The following is a 17,186-nucleotide window of genomic DNA, read 5'->3' as shown; positions in this document are numbered from 1 at the left end:
TAATATAAACTCGTTTGTCATTTCTACAGGTGCTCAAAGATTCTCCAGGACTTCAAAAAGTCTCTCATTTTCCACACAATTCATTGTCTGGCAACAGTTTGTCAACATGAAAATCATTGGTTGCTAGTGATAGAATGATCAAATCTGCAATATTGTTTGAGGTTTTGAGCAAATAGCCATCATGCAAACAACTAGAGATGAAGGCTCAGACTTTGTTTTCCTTTCAAAATAAATAAATCACAGACAATACAGTAAAGAGAGGAGAACCTGCTTTCGAACCATTTGAGAACTCTCTTTCACTCAGTCTCATACCATAAAGTAAACAAATTCATGTGGTACAATGTCACTGTAGTTTCTATAATACAACTTAGTATGGATGTAATGGGGGAAAGGAATTTTATTTATCTCTAATTAAAATGTGTTCCATTGACCTCACACAAACAATATTACTTGAAATATAGTAGGGAGATTCTCTCAAACCTTTATTTATCAAATTCATGCCAAGGAATTTAGTTTCTTTTCAAACAATTTGGATCGTCGGAGAGCATCCAAAGCTTCAGCTTGCTTCCCTGCACGTTTCAAATTTACTGCCTTTACCTTCTCTGCCTTGATCCGTTCTTCCAACTGAATTCTTTCCTGGCTATTGCTTTCACTCTTGGTAGGACTAACTTTCACAGGCCCTGGTCTCTCTGAACCTTGTGATATAGTACTGGTATCTTCAATTCCGATTGCTTTCAAGGCAGATAGAAGTTGAGGATCGAGAAGATCTTCAACAACTACATCATCTACTGGTTCTGCTACGTTGGCAGAAGACATCTCATCCAACTGGGCTTCAAGAGCCTTGGCCAATTCAAACTCAGCTTCTGCTTCTTCCACCCGGCCTTCTCTTCGCAGCTTTAGGGCCTGACGTTTGTGACTCAGTGACTCCTGTTGCAATTTAAATCGATCACGCCCAGACAATGGTTTTGGAGCCAAATTTGGGGCACTAGGATCCTTTTGTTGAGCAGATGGAGCATTTGACGCAGATGTTGACCCATCATGGCTATCACCTACAGGTCCAGGTGTCTCTACCTCAAGACTCTTCTCCAACAGCTTTGCCTGCCGAAGTTCCTCTCGAGCTTCTCCCAGTTTTCCTTCTCTCTTTAAAGCAACTGCCTTCCTCTTACGAGCCAAAACTTCTTGTTGAAGGGAAATTTTGTTGTCCTGAGAAACCAATCCTTGGACAGAATCTGTTTCATCTACATGTGGTTTCTTGCCTACATTAACTGTTTCTTCGCTCAGTTCTGTTCTAGCATTTTCTTTGCTTCCAAAATTTTTGGGTGCATGCACATGACCATGGGGCTCAGAAGAAAGGGAAATATCTGAAACAGAACTGATTTCTTCATCCTTGCCTCTGACTGTGTGACTTCCCAAGGAGCCAACATGAACATGATGCTCAGGCAGACAGGATGCATCGGAACCAAAATTGACTTTATCTTCTAGTTTTCCAGCTGGTATTTGAGGACTGTTCCAATCATCTCCTGTCAGCAAATCCATTACATTCACAGACTGATGGGCAGGAGGAATGAAATCATTTCCATGATTTATTCCTGAGTTGCTTAGGGATCTGATTTCACCCATGAGATCCAATTGTCCTACAGATGGATGCTTGCCTTTGTTGAGCTCAAAGGACACTGAATTGAAAATATCAGGACTCCGTAAAAGAGGAGCAATTGTATCACTTTCCTTTCTTCCTGAACAAACAAATGACTCCACAACTTTTTCATTGGGATCCCCTGCTGCTGATGCAAACTTTTCACTAGTTCCCAACGCAATTTTCACATTATTCTGCTTTTCATGGTTAATTAATGATCCAGAACAATGAGGTTTTTTGTCCTCAGAATCATCAATGAGAAGCTCCTTTGGACCTTCCGGTTCTTCCATTTGGGACTCCAGTACATTGGCCATCTTCAACAATTCCTCAGCTTCTTCAGTTTCTCCTTTACGCCTAAGTGCAAGGGCCTTTCTTTTCAAACCCAAGAGCTCTCTCTGGATTTCACCTTTGCTTCTTTGTCTGGCAGCTGAAATGCTGGACGAGAATGGAATTGTGGATGGGTTAGTAGAATTCACAGAACTATCTGAAACTTGTTTAGATGGCTTTGCTTGTGCAGTTACAGCTTCATCTTCATCATCCTTCCACCCTAAATTCGTTAGCATAGAGATAAGTGATGGGTCATGCATATCTTTTTCTGTAATATCATCCATATCTCCTTCATCCGCTGCACTGATAACAGGTCTGATAATTTTGTCCTTGAGTCTGCTAGACTCGGTCTGAATTTCTTTTTTGGGTGTTTCCATCTCTTCCATCTCAGCTTCTAATGATTTTGCTGCTGTAAGAACTTCCTCTGCCTCATTAGTCTTTCCTTCACGTCTTAAAGTAAGAGCCTTTCTTTTCAGGCCTATGAGTTCCCTCTGTATTTCAGCTTTACTTCTCCTTGGTATCTTCATCGAGATATTGGATGTAGAATGAGTGACCAAGATATTGGTGTTATCATCTTCCTTGGGAGGGTTAAATGAAGAGTTTGGATGCTCATCATCATCATCTTTCCAACCCAAGTTACTTAGAAGGGAAAGGTATGCTGGGTCATGCATATCTTGATCTGTTACATCCTCCTCCTCCTCTCTAATCAGTGGACCTCCAGAAATAACAGGATGTTCATATTCCAAATCTGGGTTCTTAACTCCACCACGGGCCTGTTTCTCCTTGACAATTGAAGCATTTTCCATCTCTTCAAGTTGTTGTTCAAGAACCTTGCCTTTCTTCAGCTCTTCATCTGCCTCATCCAATCTACCTTCTCTTCTTAAAGCAAGAGCCTTCTTTTTCAAAGCCAAGAGCTCTTTCTGAATCATTAATCTACTCTTTGGTGCGGGTTTAGAACTCACATTGTTCTTTTCCTTGGTATTTTGAGAAGGTGAACCTTTCTTCATTATTGTGGGATCATGTGCAATTAAGCTGCTTACTTCACCCCCCAAGCTTTCCAAGTCTCTCTCAAGTAACTTTGCCTTCTTTAGATGTGCCATAGCCTCTGTGACATTACCTGCTCGTTTGTGATTAAGTGCTTCTCTTTTGAGCGAAAGAATTTCACTTTGTAGTGTTTCCCTGTCAATAGGGACAGACTGAGTAGCAGTGGTTTCTGAACTACCAGAATCATCAGTCCAGCCTAACGATTTAAGTGTGGCAGATAATTCTGGATCCACCAGATCCTCGTCAGTCACTTCAAAGTTACTATCCACACCAAGATCATCAGATGTGCCCACAAGGTGATCAAAATTAAAACCATGATCTGGCACTCCCTCAGCTAATAGTTTGTCTTCTGGATCATTGTCCATACTACGGATTAAAGCAGATATCTCATCATCAGATTCTTCATCCACACCCAACAGCTCCTGTTCTTCAAGCTGCTTTTCTAAAACTTTCGCTTTCTTCAATTCTTCCTTGGCTTCACCAAGCTTTCCTTCACGTTTCAAAGCTAGCGCCTTTCTTTTAAGTTCAACAACCTGGGTTTTGTCAATGCCACTGTTTCCCATGTCCTTATTAGTTCTACCCGAGATTTCTCCAAGAAGAGAAGATAGTTCACCCTCTAAACTCATTTTCACTGGATTTTTGTCTTTCTCATGGAGATCCATGTCAGACCACCCCAGTCCTCTGAGTTCAGCAGTTAGGTCATCCTTTTCATTGACATGAGCAAGGCATTTACTTTTTCTGACAGATTCTTTGATGCCATCTTCATTCTGAATCTCAACTGTGTTGCCAGAAGACAAACCCTTCCTACGATTTTTTCTAATGGACAATTCCAAAGCGTCAGCCTGCCTCTCAAGTTCCTTTCCTCTCTTAAAGGCTTTCAGAGCCTCCTTGGACTTCCCCTCTCCTTTCAAAATTTTATACCTCTTCTTTTCATCCAAAGCTTGTTGACGTAGTTCCTCAGGAGTGGCTGATCCCACCTCACTATTTACATGATTGTGCTCATCAACAGAATGACTTCTACTTATATCTCCTCCACCATCCAGAGCAGTAACTTGTTTAGTGTTTGAGTATGAAGCACTGCTACTTGCCCTTTGAATGCTAGAAACCAGGTCAGTGTTGAACTGTTGTCCTGATGAAGAAGATTCCTTTCCATCATTGTCTAGAATCTGGTTTAAAATGTCATCCTCGTTCTTTGATGTCATTCTTGAACTTCCTACAAAAAAATATATCTAGGTTTAGACAGAGTATCATTTCACATGAAGATACCTTATATCTCACCGTGTACATATTCATGAACATCAGATAATGTGTAAATGCATGTGTCTACATGTCCAAACACCATTGCAAGCACAGAATGGACAGACATTGAAACTACAAAAGCCCATGTGACAACACAATATTCTTAAGCATTCCAACAAACTACTCATATATCTGAGATCCAACAATTTCATGAGCTAGAGAAACAAACTTCAAAACAAAATAGCAGATTTTCCACAGATTATAAAGGCAAGGAAAAGAAGGAACAAGGGGGAAAAAGCTCAAAACAAAATAACAGATTTTCCAAGAGATTCAAGGAAGGAATGAGGAGAAGAAAATTAACATTTCTACAAACTTGAGTAGCCTACCAACAATCTTTATACATGTATATATATATATACATATACATATATATATATATATATATATATATATATATTGAATGAATGAATGAACTAGAACAACAGTGAGAATTTTGCTGTGAGGCAACGAGGGAAACAGTAAATGATCGCCCATGTAATGTAAAAAACATTAATAATCAAAATAAAAAACGAAAAAAATACCTTTTGCAGCTCTATTCTTGTGTCCATACCGCATCTCAAAACGTGCAGCTTCTTCTAACGTCTTACATGGATCACAAATACGCACAGGTGAATCACCTTGACCACGCAAAACCATTCTTTGCTGAGTGCAATTTCCGCAAAACAATCCCCCACATCTTCGGCAATGATGCTGAAAATCCAATTACACATCAATAACTTGTAAAGTCTAAGCAAGATAATCCCATATTGAAATCAACAAGCATCCCATTACAAAATCCTCCAAACAAACTTACATACGCACTAAGAACCAATAATAAACTTACAATAGATCTTTAACGTACAATTAAGTCAAGTGCTAAAACTGATTACAGTTGACAATCTACGACTAGAACAAGTCCAAGAACTACCGAGTAAATTCAAATTATGATCCGAGTTATCACTAACTAACCATAAGTGATCATTAATACTTAAAAAATAAAGAAATAAACGATCATCATCGAGTGAATATAAAAATATAGAACAAAAAAGAAAGGATTTTGAGACATGGATATCGAAGAAAAATCAAAAAACAGTGAAAAGATTCAATTTTCACTTGAATAAAAAAAAAACTAGCAGATTAAAAAAAAAAAAAAAAAGAAACCCACCTTGCGATTGATGAAGGTGAACTGAGAAGAACATCCTTGACAATGTGACGCATCAACAACCCAATTGTTCCCTCTTATTGATGGCTTTGCTGGTAATCCAATCTTCTCCAACATCTCTCTCTACAAGTACAAATACAAAATACAGATCAATCTCTCTTCCTCTCTCTCTTTCTCCGTTCTCGTTAATGGTTAAGAAAACATCAAAGGCAAAAGCGACCAAAAGGGCTATCTGGGTCTTGTTTATCTGTGGTTTTAATGGAGAAGTAAAGGAGATAATGGAAGTTTTACGTGTGTGTGACTTTTCTTTTCTACGTTTTGGACATTGATGAATTGAGGAAGATGACGAGAAAAAGACTCTGTTCTGTTAAAGCAACCACCAATATGAACGACTTGTCGTGCATACGGATTAATGACATCATGTAGGTTTTTCATTTAGTTTATTGGTGATTAATTATTGAGTAAACTTTTTATCATATTTTGATAAATAGGTAAAAAAAATTATCCTATGAAGATAATAACATTTATGTAGACTCAATTTAGAGTTTGAGCTCACAAGAATCATAAATCGAGTGAGTTGATCAATCCAAACCGTATTTTTTCTATAAAAAAAACATCAAATAATATTATTTTAATAAAAATAAATTAGATTAATATCAAAATAGTAAGTCATTAGGTTAATGAAATGAGCTGGTCTTATAATAACGGTTTTTATTTTTAAAAGATTTCAAATATCTTTTCTAATAAAAAAAATTAAGAAAGAAGATTTCAGTATCATCCTTAATTAAGACCTCGTTTGTTTGACAAAAAATGATTTTTTGAAAACTACTTTTTAAATTTTTCTGTGTTTGTTTATCATTAAAAAAATTAATCAATAGAAAACACTTTTCAGTCAAAGGAAAATTTGGTTTGGTTTCCAAGAAAGTGTTTTCCTTTTATTTTGGACGGAAAACACTTTCCAGAAGTTGTGAAAATTTTAGAAATATCATATTATCTGCTGATTATAACAAATTTGATCTTCAAACTTTTGATTGCTATATATTTTGTTTTGAATCTTTTTTTTTTCAATTTCACCCCTTAGAATTTGATATAATATGATTTTTATATTAACTTTGGTCCTTATTTTTTATTATTGTTATTTTCTTTTCTCTTATTATTTTTTTAATTGAAATTTTTTATCTATCAAATTTGGTCCTCATTCTTTTAATTATTAGTTATTTTATTTGAAATCATTTATGAAATTATAATTATTATTATTTTAATTTCATCATCTTTCAATTTTTTTATCTATTAGATTTGATCTTTATTATTTTGATTGTTATTTATTTTATTTGAGATAATTTATGAAATTAGATTTTTCTTTTCAATTTCATTCTCATTCAACTTTTTAATTTGTAAGATTTGTTCCTCCTTATTTTAATAAACTTGAAAAAAAATATTAATAAGTTATTTTCCAACTCATTTTCCATGACATAACCAAACACTGGAAAGTGTTTTCCAACTTATTTTCCATGACACTACCAAACATCGGAAAATAATTCACTTTCCAGAAATTCACTTTTCAAAAAAAAAAAAATACTTCCCAGCAAACAAACAGGACCTAATTGTTTTATTATTTTTCCTTTCCTTCTCCTCCTCTTTTTCCTTTCAAATTTCTAAATATTTGGGGTGGTTTAATCAATGACGTAGGTTTTGTATTGTTTTAGTAATATTTGAGAATTTTTTGATATCTTTTAGTATAGAATAAAAAAAACAATATTAACACTTTATATTGAGAATTTTATGATGCAATAGTCAATAATTCAATACATTAATTATCATGTTAAGACATATATTAACATAACAATTGATTTGCTAATCTACATTGCTCTAGATATTTTCGCAATTATAATGTGGTATTATGAATTTATGATATTTGTATAAAAATATTAAAAACAATACTTGAGAATATATAAAAGTGGATTCATCATTATATAAATATCTTGTTTGTGAAAATTATGAGTATACTTTTAGAAATTTTGGAACATTAAAATTTTTTCAATTTACAATGGTAAAAAAAAAAAAGATATAGTTTAACTTTTTGACGATTGGTGAAGGTTAACATTGTGGTAGTTTTTGTTTTTTAAATTGTTTTTTATTTGAAAAAAATATTAAATTGATGTTTTTTTAGGTATTTTTTATGGTTTTGATATACTGATATCAAAAATAAAAAAATAAAAAAATTATTTTAAAGTATTTTTAATTAAAAAAATATTTTAAAAAAACATTATACATCACAATATCAAACACACTAAACCCGTAATATTGTAATCTTAAAGCCCAATAGGTCCTAATAATTTTAAGAAGAAATGGGTTTGAATTTCCAAATTAGGCTCCTTATGATTAGCCATAGAACTTTGTTGGCAGCACTTCACCACAAGCATGGCAAAAAAAATAAAAGATTTGACATAAAAAAACAAAGTTAGGTTAAACAAAATCCAAGACTTGAGTCACTTTTCAATTGGTAATTTAAATAATACAATAAATAAACAAGAATAATAAATAAACTGAAAAAAAATGATAATGAAAAAAAAAGATAAAAAGAACATGACCTGAGCTTATCTAGATTATTAAGCAATTCAATGTTGAAAGGTAAAATTATTAAAAAAAACTTGTTAAACTAGGTAAACCCATAAACTTCGCAACCATGGACATAAGATTTGGATAATCTAATAAAAAGAAAAGCATGAAAAAAAAGTTTGAATAATGAAATTGAAATAAATCAAATTTAAAAAATAAGAGAAAAATAAAAGTCAACTCGTGTTAACCTTTGAAACCAGCAATTCTGGTCATGAACTCGGGGCTAACCCCATAAAAGGCAAGTTGTAAAAAATAACTAAGAAAAACTAAAAACAAAAACAATTAAAAAAAACAAGCAACCATGGGCGAACCTCCTAAACATTGTCTAATCTCTAAAACTCACGACACATAAAATTTTGGATCCAAGTTCAATTAAGAAGGTTAATTCTCAACTAATTTAATTTTCAAGGATGAAATCATGAAAAAAATACTAATAAAAAAAACTTGTGAAAGCAAAACACATGGCAACATAAAAATGGGGATGAAATTTGATAGAAAAAAAACCATGGAGGATGAAATCGTAAAAACATTAATTTTAAAAATTATTACAAACAAAATAAATAGCAATAAAAAGAATGAAAGACCAGATTTGAAAGATTAAAAAATCATAAAGGGGTGAAATTGAAAAACATTTATAATTTGATAGGTTATTTATAGATTAACAAATGGTGGGGGGCGAAATTGAAAAATATTTTTAATTTTATAGATTATTCAAAATTAAAAATATAATAATTAAAATTATAGAGACCAAATTTGAAGCAGAAATAAATTGGAGGGGTTAGTATGAATTGTTTAAGGGGAAGGGGGGGACCGATCCGCATTACCAAACTTTATGCGTGTTAGGGGCATGTGCCATCTCATTGTGTTGGCGGCACCAAGATCTTCCAAATACTGCCCCTGAAGGCGGTGTTTGGTGGTCGCATGGCCTCACATGCGCTGCCTATACGGTGCGATGGTCATCTACATGTTAATGCATGCTGCACACGCCCCAATAGCTTCTTTTTTAATAATATTTTATATATGTCAATTACAATAATGCTCTTGATTAACCTTTAAATTTACAATAAAACCAATGTAAAATGATATAAAAGCTCTTGTGAGAGAGTTATGCTAATTTTATCTATAAGAGCATCAAAATAATTACATTGTTTTGAAAAACATAAAAGACCAAAACATCCCTTAATAAAAGTCATTATGCTTTTTATTCAATGGTTAAATTAGTAATTTTAGTGTGAAAGAATAAAATGATCAATCTAATCTCATATAGCTTGTAAAAGACAATTATGTTATAGTGAAAAGATCATCTTGCCCCAATATTTTGTTAAAAGGCTTAGGGTGTGTTTGGTATTGCGGTAGCTGTTGTGGTTGTGGTTTGAAAAAAATTGTTTTTGTAAAAAGTACTTTTAGTTGAGGTTGGGTTGGAAAAATATATGTCTGGTTAAAATTGTGGTTGAAATTGAGGTTGAACAAAAAGTAGTTTAATTTGTTTGGTTAAGAGCTTGTTTGGCAGTGTGGTTGCGGGTTCTTTTCAAATAACTTTTCGTGCCAAAATGCATGCCAATGATGTTTTTTGATTTTTTAAAAATTATTTTTGACATCAGCACATCAAAACGATCCAAAACGTACAAACAATATTAAATTTTAGCAAAAAACAAAAATTCAAATTTTTTGGGAATGTAAGTTGAACCGCGTTCCCAAACGCTTCCTAATAATGCTTTTGAAATTGAGGTTATAAAATAATTTTAAAAAATATATATTAATATTTATGGTTTTTAATTTAAATATTATAGATTTAACTATTGCTATTACATCATGAAATAAATCATACTTGATATAGATTTTTTTTATTGTTCCATTAAACTATCTACAATTCCATTACATACAAAATTCATCCGACAAGAACTACAAAATTATGTAAAATATTATCAGGAATAAAATTGAGATTACAGTACGAGTAAATTTAATTCACCTTAAACTATTTTTAAAAAAAAACAAAAAAAAATTGTTGTTCACGTTCACGTGAACAGTGCGAGTGAAATCAATTAACTGCACTAGTTTTTCAAAAAAAAAAAATGTTCACGTGAACAGTGTGACAGTGGAGCCATGCTCCACTGTTCATTGGTAATCACCATGAGAAGCAGCAAATGCTGCTTCTCCAAACCTGCGGCACGCCAGTGAAAGTTGGTGGGTCCTACCAAGAAAAATCACATTTTGTTTTGTTACCAAACGCTAATATGTGTGGCTGTGGGTGAACCTCACCCGCAGCCACATTACCAAACATCATCTTAATAACTAAGGTGTTAATTTCATCATTACACTGTTACTATTATAATAAATAGAATTTGAGTCTCGGTGAAAAGTAATGAAGGTGAAGAGCAACTTCATTAAAAGAATTAGGTTTTTTTTAATAGTTTTACCCTAATAATCATGGGTTTTCAATGAAACTTAACCGCAGTAGAAATAAAAGAGGATGCTCACCATATTGAATTGATGTATCAAGCAATCTGAAGTTGTCATCTGTGTGATTTAAATTAAAGAAAAAAGTGCTAGAGTTTTAAAGTTTTGAATTTTTATATTTTATAATTATTTTTTACTAAATTTAAAAGCAAAGTGAAATTGTTTGTTTATGTGATATCACCAAATTAAATCTTGTGTTTCTTTGTTAATGGAACAATTTTAAGCAAGTATTATTGATAAGTAGATAGTATTAAGTACTTTAATATTTTGGAATATTATTCTTCCACTAATATGAAATTGAAATTCATTATGATAACTATACCTTTGTTATTATGAGTGGAGAAATGTATAGTTCTTAAAATAAATTAAAAAACACTAAGAGGATTCAATGTTTTACTATACATATACTCAACATTGTGAATTGTTATAATATAATGAATCTTTTTCCCTTTGCAAAAAAATTATGAAAAAAAAACTAAGAGGACTTAGTGTTTCATTGTATACACATACTTAAAACATTGTAAATTGTTATAGTGTAATGATGTTTTTTCACTTTGTATAAAAAAATCACTAAATTGCCTATTGGGGATAGTAAGGTATTTTTTCAAGGTTTATAGTCAATATCATATTGATTGGGAGTAAATCGATTTTTTACTATTTTTAAAGTATGATGAAATGATTAAATTATTTTTAAAAGCAATTTTTTTTAAATGGAGTCCATGGGCTTTTTTTTTTTGTATTTTCATTTTAATTTTTTAATAATGAAGTTGATTGGAGGCAATTTGAGATTTTAATAAATATAAAATATAATAAAAAATAGTGGCCGGTGAGTGTGATACACGCACCAGCATGTGGAGAGCTTCTGTTGTCTTTCGTACGACACATTAGGTTATTGGAGCTTGAGCTTCATGATTGTTTTCACTTTCCTTTCTATGAGGTAATCTTAATCTTATATCCTAAGTTGTGGGTTAATCGAGTTAACCCAAGTTTATTCGAGTTTTTTTTATATTTTTTTTGTTGATTTATTTTCAATTTCGCTTTTATCATTTAGTTTGCTTAAGAGTTGAGCTCTATTATTTTATTTAATTTCTTTTGTACAAGGTTATCCTAGTCTCATGACACAGTTACAAATTTGGCATGCTAACTCGAGTTATGTTTTTTTATTTTTATTTTTTTTTAAATTGATTTTTTCCAGTTCATAATTCAACATTTGATTTGCTAGTTATTGAGCTTCAAATTTTTCTCGATTTTCTATTTGTGAGGTTATTTTGTTCACTTTCAATTTTTTCTTTATTATTAAATAACATTGTTGAGAACTTTAAAGAATATTTAGAAAATATTTTTTTTATAACATAGGTAAGTGTTTAATTTTTTCATTATATTATTAAATTATTCAAGCTTATTGAACCCATTCCAATCAATGACCCAGGTCTCAAGTTTTTCTTGCTCCTTTAAAGACGTTGTCATTGCTTGGGTATTGAAAAAACATCTTATGGCCTCATTTTTATTCAGATTAACCAGGCCCATTAATTGTTTCACTTGATTAGAGAATTATTAGGTAACTAAAGAAACCTAGCAATTTATCTATCAATCATTGTCCAAAAATGTTAGATGTCTAGAGCTCTAAAATGGTTAGAAAATGAGAGCTAAAATCAATTACAAAAGTCCCAAGAGCAGAATCCCCCGAGGAAGAGCCTCTTCACCCCTCATTAATGCTCACTACTTCCAACAAATTGGTAAGCTGAAAAGTGAAAATTTACCATCTTCAAAGATGTTTTCATGTTACAAAGATACAGTGATGGTTTCAAGAATGGTGGCCTCAAGAGCTCATGGCAAGGTCATAATAAATGCGTATTTTGATATTTTCTAACCTTCACCTCTAATCTGTGTCCTTGCCACATTGGTAATCATTAAATCATTATTTTTCACACCCTGCAGAAGTAGAGTTTGAAAAGTATGTAGTTAATTACAGAGACATTTTTGTCAAAATTATTAAATCCAGCATGTCAAGTACTATTCATGGGTTAATTTAGGTCAATTCAAAACTATATTATTTTATTTTTTAAAATTAAAATAATATTATTTTTAAAATAAAAATAAAAAGTTAATTTGAATTTTAATTCAACCATGTATTAACTCGTGAAATCAACTTTTATCGAGTTTAATTTGAATTAACCGAAGAGTTATCAAGTTAACAGTGTTGTGGAAGCTGAGTTTAATTACATTATTGATTTTTGTTTTTACATTTGTCTTTTACAAGAAAAACATGCTTTGGGTTCTGGAACTCCATTACTATAACTTGGTACTTCGGGGTAAGTGAAACGAGCCTCTCAATTAGGGTTCTATAAGCCGGATAGGTCGCTGATGAAGTCCATTGTGAAAATTCTTTAGAAACATCCATTGATTTTCTTAATGCTCATTTATGGTTCTTGGTTTAAGCAAGGGATGCAGAGATGCCTACATCATCTTGGTTTGTTCAATAAATTCAAAATAGAATATTGTCCTCATTTGACATAACTATGATGATATTTGAGCATTGAATTTTGCAATGGCAACCCTTTTCTAAATCTTGAACATGGTAATCAATGCTACTCTAGGGTTTTCTCCATCTCTTCTCTATTTTTTTTTCTTTGTTTTTACCCGTAATGTGATATTCTTCTTTGGCCAATTTTTATATACAAAGATTATGTTAATATTTCTTATATAGTCAAAATAAAGTCATTCTATTTATAAAAAAAAAATTAAAAAAATTGCCCTCCAGCCGATCATTATAGTTATTGGATTGAATTGCTAAACTTATGTTTGGCCGAACTAAATTCAATTGATTATAGCGAGAAAAATAAACAAAATTAAATCAAATTCGCAAGAAATACTATCGTGATTTTAGGAAGCAATTCACATATGCTGCTTTGAGTGTTGAGAGTGCGGTAGTTTTTGTATTTGAACATGTTTTAAGAGTGTATTTCATTTAAAAATATTAAATTGATGATTTTTTAGTGTTTTTTGATAATTTTGATGTGTTGATGTAAAAAATAAAAAAAAAATATTTTAATATATTTTCAAATGAAAACACTTTTAAAAAAACACTCTACGTCATAATACCAAACAACAACCTACTAGATTTTTTGTGTTGTTTTTGATAACAAGGAATGCAATAGTTAAATTTTCTTTCTTTAAATGGTATATTATTTATATTTATTATATATTAACTACTTTTATAACCATCACTAAAAGTGGTGATAACTTTTTTTTTCAAAAATATATATTATTATTATTATTTCACTACCATTTTTTCACCACCTCCTGTACTCGTCACAATAATTCTTTCTGAAATATATATATTCAACATAACTTAAAAATAGGGATATTTTGTTATTAACGAACTAGAGAGTTCGTTTCTCATAAAGAAGGCTAAGGTTAAACCTCTCCCTAAAATAAGATGGTGGGAGCAAATTCAACTTGGCATGGACTCGGCTAAGCGGTGAGCCCAAATGCCAAGAGGACCTGTCTCGGGTGAACCCATCTTTGCTTAAGCTTGGCTTAGCGTTGAGCTCAGGTGCTAAGAGAGGCCCCTGACAGATGCCAGTTAGGAATGGTTCATTTTTATCTTCAGAGATCCTCAAAGGACGAGAAGAAATTCTAATATCTTTTCTCTTGATAGACCGCCATGAAAGATAAAGTCAGAGATATTTGTTCCTCGTTAATATTGATGTCAAGGATATTTATCTCTTATTAACGATAATGTTATAGATATTTATAACTCATTAAATGTCTATATATATCAGGGACGTTTAAAATTAATATTATAGTGAAAATATACACTTCTACTCTTCCCCGGAAGAGGGGATTAATGTATCTAAAAATTATAAATACTCCTCGGATCATTCAAGTAAGAGGTTGAGAACTTCTATTCTAAAAAGATAAATACTTTTGAGTATTAGAATATGTATTACATCAAAACAAGAACAAATATTTTTGTCCTTGAAATTTAATACTCTTTACTTTATTTATTACTTCTTCTCTTTTAAAAATTACTAATTTTACTATTAAAAAATCCTTAATTTTTTTTTAAATGACTTTTTATAGGTTTTAGAAAACACTCATCATCGAATCATTTTTATATTGTGGAGAATATGAACTTTTGAACAACAATATTTAATTAATCTATAATCTAACCATAATTTTTTTTTTATTCCCAAGCATATTAAATTTTGAAGCTTCTTCAGTTATTATTCAATGAATAGATTATTTTTTTTATAAATATCAAGAAATAAAAACAATACTTTTTGGATAAAATATTAGTAATGTCATGAGTGAAGATTTTTAATAAAAAAGAAAAAGTCAATTTTTAAGTGGAACGGAAAGACCGGTGAAACACCTTGGACATCTCAATTCGTTTCAGCTCGTTTCAAACGGTATAAATTGAGATTTTAAATTAAATTAAATAGTTGAATTTGAATATCTTTTTTCCTTTTTTAAGTGGTATAAATCATCAAACACAGAGTCCCATCATAATAAATGTCCCAGATTCCAACAAATTGGAAATATGGAAAGTGAAAAATTACCATCTTCATGGATGTTTGTTCAGATAAACCCATGTTTTATGCAGCATAGAAGCAATGGTGATATCAAGAATGTTGGTCCAAGGAGAGCTCTAATGGCAGAAGAGAAGAAGCAATGGTGATATCAAGAATGTTGGTCCAAGGAGCTCTAATGGCAGAAGAAGAGAAGTCACACTCCTCACTAGAAAAGAAAAATACTATTGCTTAGCATTTAATGCGCAACTAGCTCTCACATTTTCCAAACAAAAAAGACATCCAACTTTCTTGAGTACCTCGTAGTTTTTCCAAAATTGACTTCTGCTACTAACTTCTGCACTTGCTATTTGTTTATTCTTTCTTCTTCTTCTTTTTAACCACTGGTTAGTGAGTATCTATGAGTGCGGAAATCTCTGTTTTTAATGAATTTTAAAAATGTATTTTGCTTGATAGATTTTTTTATGGTTTTAACTCGTTGAAGTCAAATTTTGAAAAATTAATTATTTTGATGTATTTTTAAATAAAAAAACTTTTAAAAAAATCATGTACCATGATATAACACACATTAGTTGTCGTCGTCGTTGTTATGGTTAAAATATTATTAGGAAAAAATATCAACATTAAGTTGATATTTATGATATATATTGTAAGGTGAGCATATTTTAATTCAACTATTAAAATAGATTGATAAACAATTAAATTACTTTTACAAACAGTATATCATCCAATAAAATCATATAAAAAGATGATCATAAAGAGATTTTTTCCTACTTTTCTAGTAATTCACTAAAACTATCATTTTACATGTAAGTACATTAATGTTAGTTATATACCTTATAGTCAATCAGTTGATTACATGTACTATTATTATATTCATGTAAATACATACGTATTATTAATAAAGGTTTAATTTATCTTTAATATTCATATAATATTAGATTAATAAATCTAATATTTGATTTATGAATATAGAGTAAAGATAAAGTTTATGAGACAAAAATGCTTTGCAAAGAAAATCTTAAAGTTATTATAATTATCAAATTCTTATTGCATCTAAACATTCTTTCTAAAATGTTCATAATCAATACTCTCTTAAATACTAGATATTTATTAAAGTCGTAGAGACCAATACATATCATGTTTTTTTTTTATATATATATAAAAGGAATCAATTGTTCTCATAAACTGATGTATAAGAGATACATGAAACTAATATGTAAGTACTTGTTATAAGACATGTATATTGAACTAACTCGTATAAGAATTTCATATGGACAAATCACCTACATTCATGGAAAGGTTCACGTAACAGTTGTGTGAATGATCCTTATATTTGAGATCATAAAGTTATCACATATAGAGAATGTTATGCTTTGATCCTATTACATGTTATCTTAATCGAGGTTATAAAGGAGTAGATATTGGGTATAATATGAACTATATGAAGGTACTTGAATGACCAAGAGAAGATTCATCACCCTAAGTGAATTAGAAAAAAAAATATTTTATCTATTCTCAAATAGTATTGACTAAGAAATATAAGAACCCAACATTTAAATAATTATTCAAAGTCAAATAAGATCAGATCTTTAGGTAATAAATTCATAGATAACTCTAGATCTGTCTAATGAGATTCTAGGGACTCCCAAATAATTTTATTGTATTGTTTATGCAGAGTGTATGATATTCAAAAATCCAACAATTTGTACCACATAGGCTCTTAATGTTGATCAAATTTTATATTAGTTATTCATCTTCATGTAGGTACATAAAAAAGATTTTCTTAAACCTGAAAGTAAAAAAAAAATGAGAATAAAAAAAAATAAGAAGGAAAGCTTAATTTATAATGAAGGGTGTAGATATATAAAATAAAAGCATGGGACATTTTTTATTTATACATTTGTCTCGTACAAGAACAAAAATGTATGGTAAAACATGCTTTAGTTTTTGGGAACTCCATTAATATGTCTTTATGTTTCTTCGGGGCTCTCAAATTATTGTTAAATGCAGTGAGCCCCTCAACTCGCATGCTGTAAGCCGTAGAGGTCGCTGATGCAGTCTACTCTCAATATTCTTTAGAAACATCCATTGATTTTCTTAATGTTCAAAGCGATAATGTCCCATGCAA

At 31.1% G+C, this 17,186-nt stretch overlaps 1 protein-coding gene across 1 annotated transcript; it reads right to left on the bottom strand.

Moving 5' to 3' along the window:
- Nucleotides 1-268: 268 nt before the first annotated feature.
- LOC7495290 (uncharacterized) lies at nt 269-5,793 on the bottom strand. The gene is made up of 3 exons (XM_002317229.4): nt 5,448-5,793; nt 4,825-4,993; nt 269-4,217 (listed from the first exon to the last, which is right to left on the bottom strand). The coding sequence occupies exons 1-3, from the start codon at nt 5,559-5,561 to the stop codon at nt 496-498; spliced, it is 4,005 nt and encodes a 1,334-aa protein (XP_002317265.4). The 5' UTR covers nt 5,562-5,793; the 3' UTR covers nt 269-495.
- Between the last annotated feature and the right edge of the window lie 11,393 nt (nt 5,794-17,186).

The sequence above is a fragment of the Populus trichocarpa genome, chromosome 11 (genome assembly GCF_000002775.5).
Source record: "Populus trichocarpa isolate Nisqually-1 chromosome 11, P.trichocarpa_v4.1, whole genome shotgun sequence".
NCBI classification, from domain to species: domain Eukaryota; kingdom Viridiplantae; phylum Streptophyta; class Magnoliopsida; order Malpighiales; family Salicaceae; genus Populus; species Populus trichocarpa.
The sequence above is the reverse complement of the archived record's forward strand: the minus strand, read 5'-3'. Positions and strand labels throughout refer to the sequence as shown.